A 13513-nucleotide genomic window follows, 5' to 3' on the forward strand; every position below is an offset into this window, starting at 1 on the left:
TGTAATTGTTGTCTAATCCTTTAGTTCACATATCAGAGCTTTATAAACTATAATTTTTAAATATAAATTAATCATTCACTCTTCAAAACTCTTCAAAAAACATTTATTTGTTCAACAATGGCATTATACAGTATAATATATAGATGTGTACATAAATGAAAACATTAGTAATAAGCCATCATTTGGGGTCTTCTCTAGAAGAAATCAAGTTTCTTGTCTCGAGAAAGACCCCAGAAACAATACACATACATTTAAACTAATACAATTTACTACATAAAATAATAAATAAAAACAAAAACGATGAAATAAAAATAGATACTTTCAGTGTACTACAATCATAATAATATTAAAATTCTTAATTCATTCTTCCCTCTTATTTAGTCTGTAAAAAAATATGATTTTGACTATAATATACCAGTGGCAGGAATATTGAGCTTTTGAACTGTTACACAGTTTATGTCAGTGTTCGTCGTTTGTATCTAGAATCCACCAAAACTGGATTGAGAAAAGGGGTGAAAATGCATTTCAAATGCACACAATGAATTAACCTGATGCAAGGCTACCTATTTAATCCTAAATCCTAAAGCTTTAAAATACGGCTATTAGTAAAAGTATGGTTACCGTGCTAGATGTTTGAGGGTTTTGTTGGTTGATTCTGTCGAAAGTATCATGGGCAAATTACCTTTATTTGAGTTTATATTAGGAGGGGGAAGAGGAAAATGAACAAATTTAAGTTGGCATATTTTTAATGATAATGTGCACAGTAATAGTTTGTCACAATAAAAACAACTGTGAACAATTGTATCCATATTTTTAGGTTTTAAGTTCCTTTTTATCCAGACAACATAAAAACCAAAACTACTATAATAATAATTGCGTAAGGTAGATTTACAGAAATCAACCGCCTACATCCAGGTGTCAATTAAAATTAAGAAAGACTTACAAACATCAATAACATTGAACAAATGCCAAGAGTTACCTATGGAGAATATCAAGCTTTCAATCGAAACAAATTGAATCATTTTTTGTTTCTCAGAGTTTTAAAGGAATGTACTCAATGAATCATAACTATTGACTTAAAATCCTTAATCCACATGTGGTTTGGGAATCTTAAGCCCCTGGGGAAATTCTAGGGATTTGCAGTTGTAATGAGTTGTTTCCCCCTTCCAATGTATTTGACACTTTACTCAGTCAATCACAGTAATTGTAGTCTACCCTTGGCGACCTTGAAGTCTCGGCTGATTCTGCTTGCTTGTTTTGTGTTTTTTAAAATTTTAATGGATGCTTTAAAATCAAATAAACAGAACACACAACAGAACGTTTTTTTCTCTCTACAATTACAAACATTTTCTTGTCACATTATTCTAATATCTGTGTAATGTTTTTGTTTTATTCACCTCCGCCAAGGAGGTATATGTAATCGATCGTGTGTGTTTGTTTGTCTGTCTGTTTGTCTGTTTGTTTGTTTGTTTGTTAGCAGGATTACTCAAAAAGTAATTACAAGGATCATATCACTACCATATTTGGGCACATCATCACCATATTTGGGCACATCACACTTTTTTTGTCAAACAAGTTTGATAGTGTAGACAGAGCTGTGAGTAATACAACCCTGGCACTTAGTCAGGATTGAACCCTGTACCTTGGGATTGAAAGGCAAGCACGTTAACCATTAAGTTATAGCTCCACTATTAAACAATACTGTTCTGTTAACGTGTATCAAAACCTCATCATAGTAGTTTCATATTGTAACATATTTTGGTTGAGACTAAGGGCAATGGGGCTCGGATACAAGCTGGTCCTTTTCATTATGACCAAACTTATCTTAGATAACCATTATTTATCATATTATATGGCCCCATAATTTTAGTAGAACAATTTTGGTTATCTATGGTACACATGGCTGGTCTTTTCCTACTGGCCTCATGAATCACAGTCAAATCTGTCAAACTAACTTCTCATCACATGACTCAAAGGTTTGGTCACCTTTTTACAAAAGAAAGTGGTTCAATTCGGATGGATATGGTTGTATCCGACATGAACTTGACTGGCTGTACAATGAGAAGGTTTTACAGATTATCAAGAATCAAGCTTGATTTTTTATTTTTTTTCACAGATCAGCTAAACACAATGTTTATTTTGATGCTTTCTTCACTTTTCCACATTCATCCAGTACTCTTCCTTTTTCACATTTATCCAGTTTTCTTCCTTTTTCCACATTTATCCAGTTTTCTTTCTTTTCCTACATTTATCCAGTTTTCTTACTTTTTCCACATTTATCCAGTTTTCCTTCTTTTTCCACATTTATCCAGTTTCTTCTTTTTTTCTCATTTATCCAGTTTTCTTCCATTTTCCACATTTATCCAGTACTCTTCCCATTTTCCACATTTATCCAGTTTTCTTTTTTTCCACATTTATCCATTTTTCTTTCTTTTTCCACATTTATCCAGTTTCTTCTTTTTTTTTCACATTTATCCAGTTTCTTCCTTTTTTTTCCACATTTATCCAGTTTCTTCCTTTTTTCACATTTATCCAGTTTTCTTCCTTTTTTCACATTTATCCAGTTTCTTCCTTTTTCCACATTTATCCAGTTTCTTCTTTTTTCCACATTTATCCATTTTTCTTCCTTTTTCCACATTTATCCAGTTTCTTCCTTTTTTCACATTTACCCAGTTTCTTCCTTTTTCCACATTTATCCAGTTTCTTCCTTTTTCCACATTTATCCAGTTTCTTCCTTTTTCCACATTTATCCAGTTTCTTCCTTTTTCCACATTTATCCAGTTTTCTTCCATTTTCCACATTTATCCATTTTTCTTCCTTTTTCCACATTTATCCAGTTTCTTCTTTTTTTTTCACATTTATCCAGTTTCTTCCTTTTTTTTTCCACATTTATCCAGTTTCTTCCTTTTTCCACATTTATCCAGTTTTCTTCCTTTTTCCACATTTATTCAGTTTCTTCCTTTTTCCACATTTATCCAGTTTCATCTTTTTTTCACATTTATCCAGTTTTCCCACTTTTTCCACATTTATCCAGTTTCTTCCTTTTTTTCACATTTATCCAGTTTTCTTTCTTTTTTCACATTTATCAATTTTTCTTCCTTTTTACACATTTATCCAGTTTCTTCCTTTTTTCACATTTATCCAGTTTCTTCCTTTTTTCACATTTATCCAGTTTCTTCCTTTTTTCACATTTATCCAGTTTCTTTCTTTTTTCACATTTATCCAGTTTTCTTTCTTTTTTCACATTTATCCAGTTTTCTTCCTTTTTACACATTTATCCAGTTTTCTTTCTTTTTTCACATTTATCCAGTTTCTTCCTTTTTACACATTTATCCAGTTTCTTCCTTTTTTTACATATCCAGACATGTTTCTTAAATGAAGTTGTTTTTCCTCCTTTTCCACTTCATCCATCTCTTTTCGTTTCATGTGTTTTCACCAAGTTTCTTTGCATTTTCCAACATTATTATTTTAAACCTTCTTTCTTGAGATTTAACAATTATTTCTATATTTTGTCTTTCATTCTTTTAAGTTAATTGCTCACATTATATCTATATTCACCTGAAAGATGAGCAACTTGATAGAATAAAGACATAAAATGACAGATAAAGAAACTGTTTAATATACAGAGTAGAGTGAATAATAATTCACTAAGAAAGAAAAACACATTTTATTAAAATCGAAAGTAGTTAGAATTTAACGACTTATGTATTCAATTACTCCAATGACTTAGTAATTAAAACTTCCACAATGTGAAATTAAAGTACAATTTACTTATCCAGAAAAAAATTAACAAATTGAGGCACCTGACCTTATGCAATCATTGGCTTCTCATTGTCATTTCCTTGATGGGTAAAATCTGCACTTTCATTTCCCAAGGCTTGCAAAATCAAGTGTTTGTTCCTAATTTTGCCCCCCCCCCCCCCCTTCCTTCAAAACATTTGCATTTAAAGCTCAAATTACAGCCAAGCAAGGGAACAAATGTGTTGTTATTTCCTTGATAACAAAGAGTTTAAACTTTAGTCTGCATTTCTTGCCCCACGTTTCAGACTCTAGGGAATCAGGTGTTTTCTCTGTGCCGGGTGTCTGGTAATCGGTTATGGTGTTTACATAATTCACGGCCAAGGACGTTGTTTTACAAAACCGTACTTTATCACAGAAACAAAAGAATAAAATGGATTTTTCTTTCCAATTTTCTAAAGCTTATTTATTATATTTTTATATATATTTATTATACTGTACTTCTAGATTTGATTAAAATGTTTCATTAGTTATAGAAAACTAAACTATCCAAATAAAACAAAACCAGGGTATCTCCAAACAGACAGAAGACATGTTTTGAATTCAACATTTCGATCTATTTGATAATTATCTAATTATATTTTCCCCATAACATATAATATTTACAAACTATTTAAAAGTGTGCCCTATAAAGTATCAATGTTTTGGTGACTGGTTTATGTTATGGAATATTCAAAACCACTGGTCTTCCTTCTTGTCAATTGTACAAAAGTGACCTATGACTACCATATTTATTATATATATTATTCTTTGCACAAAAAGTGATTGCCAACCACGCAGTGTGATAATTTATACCTCTCAAAAGGACCTGACGTATATATGTATATTTTTTGTTATTATTTCCAACTTTGGCAACTTTACACATACATTCCTGTGAAACATTTCCTTGTATCTTGGGGAAACCTAGCTCAAAGAGATTATGAATAAAACTATTAGATTTTCAACTTTTAATTTCTGTTTCTCTCATGGGAAAGATTAACACAAGTTCACTATACAGTGTTTCTAATCTCTTTAAGGTAACTTTTTGTGTGATATTAGTGTCATTCAACTTGAAACATATTTCTAAATAATAATAAATGAAGTGAAAAAACATCAGTAAAAAGTAAAAATAAACGTTGCCACTCCACATTCTAGCTTAGACATTAACGTTAGATAATCAGGTATATTTTCAATTTCAAAATTTAAAAACAAGTAAAGATTGGAACGCAAGCCCACTGTAAATGATTTGACCAATCAGGATGCAATAGATCATTGGAACTTTAGCTTGTGATTGGTAAACTCACTTACATTGCGCCTACGTTGTTGATAAAGATAAACCAAAAAACCTACTTTCTGATAGTATACTTGATTCCAATCGATCCCATCAAAGTACGGGTGTTCTCGCACCTCCTGAGCCCTGAAAAAATGTTTTTATAAGAAAACAATTCAACAAATATCATAATAGAGATAAAAAAGATAATATGAATTTTTAAGCGACATAATGTAATAAATTAATATAGCTTTTTCTCTAACATAGCTCAGTCGCATTACCTTAATGCTCTATGCTGTTTACATACATTTTTTTCAATTTTAATCACATCAGCAGTATAATATTTTTACAAAAGAAACTACCATTTTATCATGTGCATACAAATTTTCTTTTAGTTTGTGTAACATGTAGTACTGATAAAAAAAGTACAGTGATATGCCTTACAATGACCAACATACCATGTATATAAATACATTATTAGAATTACAATATGAAGGCTAATCCATAACACACATATGATATACTGATATAATACTGATTACCAACAACAAAAATGCTTACGATCGGCCAAGACATCCAAGACGCTCGGAAACTTCTCTTTTCAGTAGGCCCTCTAGGAGAGTTTTCATTTCATTTGTCATCGAATCGGGAAACTCAACATCCTACAAAAAGGAAAAAAAAAGATTTTTTTTCACCATGATGTTAGCTATAAGCTACCTCATAAGGCTTGTAAGTAGTTCTGGCTGTTATGGACAAGCCAATATTTCTTTGTGGCAAGTTGTCTGGCTGTTTGTTTTTGTGGCCAGCATTCTGATCATATAACAGTCCAAGATTTACATTTAGAAAACATGGGTAGAAATAAAAGCCTGAGCTGCCTATCAATTTGATAAACGTGATTGCTGAATACACTAATTGAATTCAGCCACCAGTCGTAAAAACATGAACCAAAATCAAAATCTTGTCCAGTAAGTAGATTAGGATATCAAAATGTATTAAGACATAAATGTTTTAAACAACTTTATAGAGATTATATATATCACAAGTAGTATGGTGTTGAATCGATCACTTTGAAATGCAAGCTATTGTTTTTGCCTTTCATTTTCACCTAAATTCGTTTGTTTTTTTAACTACAAAAGTAATCTAGTAAGATATTTGTTTAGAATTTAAAAATCTTCTTAGATCCAGCTAGCTGGCTAGCAAAGTCTTTATTCTGAATCTTCTAACCCTCTCTCCAACCCACCACCTCATATTGAGAGTTGGTAAAGTTCAGCACTTTACTTTACATTCATAGACTCTGAGCTTCTTGCATCCTAGATCCACCACTTTAAGCTCAGTCTACACTGTCAAACTTTATTTGACAAAAAAATGTGATGTGCCAATATATGTCATATCACTACCATATTTAAGCATATCACTACCATATTTGGGCACATAACCCTTTTTTTTTGTCAAACTAGTTTGATAGTGCAGACAGAGCTTTAGATACACTGCTGCCTTTGAGACCTTGAAGACAGTGCGACTTAAACCTTGTGTAACATGCTTCATTGAGAGTACTATACTTACCATTGTTAGAGTCATACGATCAATTTCATGTTTATCCTTTGTCTTATGTTGTCTAAATGGACTATGTCTGAAAAAAATGTTTTAAAAAATATTTTATTTAAGGATAAAGAAAGATAAACAAAATGGAACACTATAAATATACAAAATCTAAAGAAAGCACTCAAAAAGAAAAATAAGATTTCCTAAATAATTTAAGGGCCAGCATCTACCTACATAGTAGTAGTACTGCTTTCAAAGATCATTAGAGAACCACATTTCATTTGAGGGCCACTGTCCGCCTACATTCTATTATGATCTTGAACCCCAACTTAAAAAATGTGGTAGGCCTACAGGCGAGTTTGAAAGTGGAGAGAGTATCTCTGGAGGTATTGGAAGAAACCTTCTGAAGCAGTCATCCTCAGTGTGCAACCACTGATATTGCTCCTGTCTAACTATCAAACTTTATGTGACGTGCCCATATATGTACATGATGACATCATATCACTAACATATTTGGGCACATCAAACTAGTTTGATAGTGTAGACAGAGATGAAGGAATCAAATGCAACTTACCCTCTTAGGAGTTTATAGAGCATACAACCAAGCGAGAACCAGTCGGCACTTGAATCATATGCACTACCCTTTGAAAGTACTTCAGGTGCCATATAACCATGTGTGCCACTTAAAGGGGAAAAAAGAGTTTAAAATCAATAATATTTATAATGATAATTATCATCCTGGACTCAAATCTAGCCATCAGCGCAAGCTTGGTGATCTAGGTATTAATGACTTTACACCTATATTTAAATGGTACTACCCAACCACACACTTGTATTACTTAGATGCTAATTTTTTATTTTTTTTAATGTATGCATGATGGTATTACTACTAACATGAATTTTTTTTTAATGCGACATGCCCATATTTAGTAGTATATACCTATAATTTTATCTATAATAATGTAATTAACATACTATGCCCATATATAGGTTTTTTTAAACTAATAATACACCACAACTTGCAATGCATGATGGATTTACTATTAAACAGAATATATCCATGTATTATGGCCATATTAATAAATAAATATGATATCAAAAAGCCTTGATATAAAATGTATGCTAGGATTGTAGAATCATACAAAGGCCGTCTTCGTGTGATACCACTTTAAGAAAATGCACATTAATGAGCTTTTTTGATGTTTTTAAATTGCATCAGCAGTCATTATCATCATCACAGTTTAAATTGATCCAGGTATTATTTCACTCAGTCACTGTTTAACGCATATTAATTCTTATTAATGTGTTTATGTAGTTATAAGCTACTGGTAGGATTGTGTGTTGACCTATTAGCCATAAACTATTAAAAGCTTTGAAAAAACGAATAGAAAAAAATAGGTATTACATTATTATTATTACATAATTTAATCATTCTTTAAATGTAAAGCAATTTTTGATGTCAATTATATTTGGGTCAAATATGTTAACAACCTGGCAACACTAACGTCACTTTTAACCATGAAAAATGCTAAATACCGAATTCATTTGATGCTCGATATCATTATATTCTTGCATTATGTAGGATCAGAGTTCATCCTTAGTGTACATTACATGTTTTTATACTGCAAGCGTGTGAATAATTATTTGGTCTATGTCTTTATTAATACTGCCACAAAGCGAAATTGAGATAAAATATGATTTTACCGGCTAGTATTATAGAGATGACATAGAATATGAATGTTTTACTTTTTACATTATCATTTTACTGATATGAAATATGATTTTGAATAATAGATGAAGATTTCCTCATATAAAGACATTTTATATTGGAAAAAAATGTGTTGCATATTAACATATTAATTCATTATTATCCATATGTTGTGTCTATAACTAATAAAAGTGGCACACCTTTCATCAATACACACATCAATTACTGTACATTGGGAGTGGAGTTAATTTGTAGTAAGAAAAAAATCATAACGTTGCTTAGGATTTGAAGGGACCAGCGGTAGAATAGAATTTCTACCACCAACTGCAATAAATAGAAATCATAAAAACAAAAATGGTGGGAGAACAAAATCATTTCAACGTTTATAGCATCGGAACAAGGAAACAGAGGCAAAATAAAATTTCTAAAACCTAACAGGAAATAATTTTTTCAGTGAGCATAGCAAAATCTATATAACTGTCTTACTTCTACATATTTATGAAATTCAATGCAATAGTTTTCTACTATCTAGACTCATAATTTGGTTTGAAATTATTGCTAAACAAAATATATTTGATAAAATTTTTCCCTAAACAGCATTCATAAAAACAAAACATCTCCTACTTACACACTTGCATGTGGCTTCTTCTTTGAGAAATCACAGGCTAAACCAAGATCTGAGATTCTAACATGACCGTTCTCGTCAAGAAGAATATTGGCAGGCTTTAAATCTCTATACACAATGAAACGCGAGTGCATATGCTCCAGGCCTAGGATAACCTCCGAGGCATAGAATCGCACCTCTTTCTCTGAAAACACTCCATGCTGTGTAAGATGATAATGAAGATCACCACCTACAGAAAAAAAATGTAAATGTATTGTACTGTACTATTATATACTTTCTTTGTGTTATGAAAATTGATAAATTTAAACTTTAAATACACTAGACCTTTAATTTTTGAGGTTTTGTTAAAATAATGTATATATTAAATATATTAAATCAGGTAATTTTTTGTTTTAAATGTGCGTTCTATGGTTAATTATGATAAAAAGAGAAAAACAATGCACTACCTAAGTAGCTCGCATCGAAAGTTCTCTTGTAGACGTTTCTAAGCCTAGTTTGGTTGGGCTTAGTTTTGTAGGCCTAGTTGGTAAATAGCGGTAACGTACAAACCTTGTACACTAGCTATAGGCCTAGCTTGATGTTATCGCGTTGCTATCCGTTAATACAAATTGGGCAGGACCTGATATTTTAGCTGAAAATTCACAGTTCTTTTATTTGATTACCCTTTCTCTCGCAATCTATCGAAGTGGTTGCATCAGATCACAATATGAAAATATCAATCCGCGCGTGATGCATGTTGGGATTTATAGCGGGCCACTATTTTCACATTTTAGCCATTTTTTTGTCACATAAAGTTTCATAGTGTAGACAGAGCTTAAATGAGTTGCTTGAAATAAGTGTCCCTCCCTTAAACAGAATGGAGTTGTCAAAACATTAAAATTCATTGGGCAGGTTATTCCTTATTTTGGGTTCAGTCCCAGAAAAACAAATTGCCAAGATATTTATTTTGTTCATGGAATTATCAGATTGACATCACATGACACTTGTTGAACGCATACTACAATTAATTGCATAGTGTGAAGACAATTTTGTGTAAAATCTCACGGATGAGAGGCCTGTTTTTTTTTTTCTAAGATGTCCCGAGTTGTTATTGCCGTGGTCTTAAACTGACCAATCATAGTAATAAAATAGCGTCACGGTTCGCATATGCGTGTATAAAAACATATAATAAATCGGGAGATCAAACCTGGTGACAAGTTGTTATAAGTTGACTTATGCAAGTGTGAAAAGGGTATTAGAAAAATATAATAAGACAAAAATATGTATATTAACCATTCATTAAATCCAGAATAAAGCAGAGTTTGTCTGGTGTCTGGAATGCATATGTCATACAGACAATGAAAGGACTATCCACCTATGGAGATACAAAATTAACATATTTCATAAAGTAATCTCATGATTTTTATATCAATACTACAACAAATTCAAGATATATTGATCTCTTGGTGAAAAGAATTTTTAAGTAATATTAAAATATAAAATATTTAGTTGAATATACCCTTGACAAAATTGGTCAAGATTTTTTCAGAGGGAAAATATATATCTATTTACAAGTTACAATCTCGTAAATATTTTATTCGATTAACGGACAAACTGAATAGACAAATGGAATTCAATTCTATATTATCATTTATAATTCGTAAACATCAGTCAAAAAAATCGTATTTTATTAGATTTGCATTGCATATTGTTTCCCAGAACGGTCGAAAGGTTAATCTTAAAATCTCTGGTTTAAATCAATAAATGGAAAAAAAAAGATTGGTTATAATGCTTTACGTAATTACAGAAATCGTTATCTGTCATATTTTTTATGGCGCGCATATTTCAAAATTTGACAAATTTATGTTTTCCTAAGATTTTTAAAATACCAGTGGATTACCAATGGTACATGTGAAGAAATCTGATTTATCTTTTATTTAATACCTTTACTATCATAAAAACATACATACAACGCATACAACCATATTTGTTAGATAACAAAATAAATTTACAGTATTATTGGATTTAGTTTATTTACATACAACCAACAGAAAAACAATTATAAATAATATAAATAAAGTTGCTTAAATTACTTATCAATAAAAAAATCCAATGTTGTCACAAATAATTATTTCTGGTTTAATACTGTACCGTTATTTAAACACCATGATTTTAGCATAAATGCTGGCCTTCCCACGAACCTTTACAAAGAATTAAACGTGTGATTGATGGTCTAAAAATAGCCTGTAGAAACGAGGCTTTTCGTTGAATTTAATATATCTCTGTGCATTTACTTCACCAGTTTATATCAACAACGAATAAAATCAAGAGACTGCACAGATTTAGTAGAAATAAATTCAGTTTGTGATAGATAAAAATGAACTTTCAACTTTAATATAATTCTCAATTTATTATAATTCAATTATTTGAAATTTTGAATAATGTAAAAATAATTTCACAGAAATAAAAGCAATTCAACTTTAAATAATGCTCTTTTTTTCTACTATAAATATTTTTCAAAATTTCATTCATTGGACTTGATAATGACCCCATGATGGAGTCGAAACGTCGTTCGTTTTTAAGCGTTATTTTTATATTATTTAATTATTGTTAATTTCAATAAATATTTGAGATTTAAAAAGATGTAAAAATCATCATTTAATTAAATGTATCTTTAATCGTTGAGGAGGAAACATTCTTTTCTATAACAGCAATATTTATACACTTCTAAATGATGTTGCTGTGTACATAATTGCTAGTCAAATACTAAATAGCTAATTATATGTACAGAATATACAGCCCATTTGCTTTTTAGCTAATAGTATAGTTTTAAATTTTAGAGCGTTCCTTTTAAACATAATTATTCAGAATAGAAAGGGACTCCATATTGTGTCTAATTGCTTAAGAAATTATCGTACATAAATCTTTAGCCAAGGTTACGAGAAGCCTTCATATCTCACTGACAGCTTACTGACTGAAATGCTCGCAAGAATGTTTCGGTAACATACCAATAAACGAGTTCAGTTTAATTCTGCATTAAGATAAAATTATAATTTCCTTTTGGTCATATAAAGTTTCTCAAAACAAAACTATCACCTGACATTGCCATAATGTAATTAATATTGCATCTTGCATACAAAAAATATTGATACCGATTACATTTTTTGTATAAACAATTTCTCACAATAAAGCCAACTAACATCCACAATTGAATGTTTATCCACGTTAGCTATATACTGTTCTATAACATTTTAATACAAAACATGTTAAAATAAACTGTTTTATAACTTAAATATAACATAAATATTTGCACAATGCATCTGTAACTTATATAAATGAAGCATACAGGGATAAGCACATGTACTTGATGTTCCACATACAATTTGAACTTTCACCTTATTAAATGATCAGTTTTCATATACAGCACTCAAAATTATTAACAAACAACTCAGGGAAAGGAATATCAATACAAGCATGTAATAATTTACCATAACCGGGAAGTGTTTGCATTGTTATGCATGAGTACACATTAACATCTGACCTCCCACGACTTCTGGGTCAACCCCCGCGATCGTAGGTCACGGTTACCATGCCGATGGCAACAGAAGCCGGCATGTGACTGCTACTGCCAGCATGGATTCCATTTATTGACAAAATAAGTTAGTTGTGTCATAGGATATTTTGATGAGCCCACGTTAAATTTGTCTTGTAGCATGATACAAGGTACAAAAACCTGTCGGAGTGATAACGGTCATTTTTATCTCCGAGTAGGTAACTGTGATACAAATTAAATCACAATTATTGCACCGCGTTTACTCCATCGTAAAAGAATTTTTGGCAAGGGACAGGTGGTTGACTGCGCCGCAGCAAAATAATCATGCAGACGCACAAAATAAGCACTAAATGAAAAAATAACATTCTAATTGCTATAGAGCAAAGTTATTTTTATTATATGACCTTAATAAAAATAGATAATATAATATGTTTCGATGCTGATAGTAAAAAATATTACATTACAGTACATTTTACTATTCCGATTCAGTTAAACATACTATGGTCCCCTGTTTTCATTTCCTTTTTGGCAGTAACAATTTTGTTGCCTATAAATTACTGTAACCGTCTTTAACATGACAAGAAGATAAGTGTGCCCTCGCCCATACGATATCTTGATTGTGTTGTGTTACGCTCAATATCCTTTGTATCACAATTTGGCAAGTAATAGTTACACTAACATAATTGGATAAATTAAGTCATCTATGCGTTAGTTTGCACTTACTCAAGCATGTCGAAATTCTGTTTAAAGTCACTCTCTGAGGTACAATTAAAGTGAGCTAGTGTATACATGTTTATACATAGTGATGTACAATCATTCTTATAAATAAATTGTGCATGAAGTTGGTGTATGGAGGAAATTATGATTATGATAAAGATTATGATTATGGTGTTGACAATAATAACAAATTCACAAAAAAAGTGAATTTACATAGTTATACTAAATGCTAAGTCATTCTCGTATAGGACTTGAACCTCGGCTCTCCAGATCACAATACTGGAATCTTATGTACCCTCTAAACCACCGTGCTTGCGCTATTATTGAGATTGAATCTTAATT

General features: G+C 31.1%; 1 protein-coding gene across 2 annotated transcripts in view; it reads right to left on the minus strand.

The window, feature by feature from the left end:
• The window catches only part of LOC140044669 (G protein-coupled receptor kinase 3-like), an 80028-nt gene that overhangs the window by 16136 nt on the left and 50379 nt on the right, over positions 1–13513 (minus strand). For both annotated transcript variants that reach the window (XM_072089281.1, XM_072089280.1), the window contains 6 exons: positions 10195–10276; positions 8926–9151; positions 7164–7271; positions 6611–6677; positions 5609–5709; positions 5128–5194 (listed from right to left, as the gene is read on the minus strand). In XM_072089281.1, the coding sequence (XP_071945382.1) occupies positions 5128–5194; positions 5609–5709; positions 6611–6677; positions 7164–7271; positions 8926–9151; positions 10195–10276 (651 nt within the window). The remainder of the gene's footprint in view (positions 1–5127; positions 5195–5608; positions 5710–6610; positions 6678–7163; positions 7272–8925; positions 9152–10194; positions 10277–13513) is intronic.

This window comes from Antedon mediterranea, chromosome 3 (genome assembly GCF_964355755.1).
Source record: "Antedon mediterranea chromosome 3, ecAntMedi1.1, whole genome shotgun sequence".
NCBI classification, from domain to species: Eukaryota; Metazoa; Echinodermata; class Crinoidea; order Comatulida; family Antedonidae; genus Antedon; species Antedon mediterranea.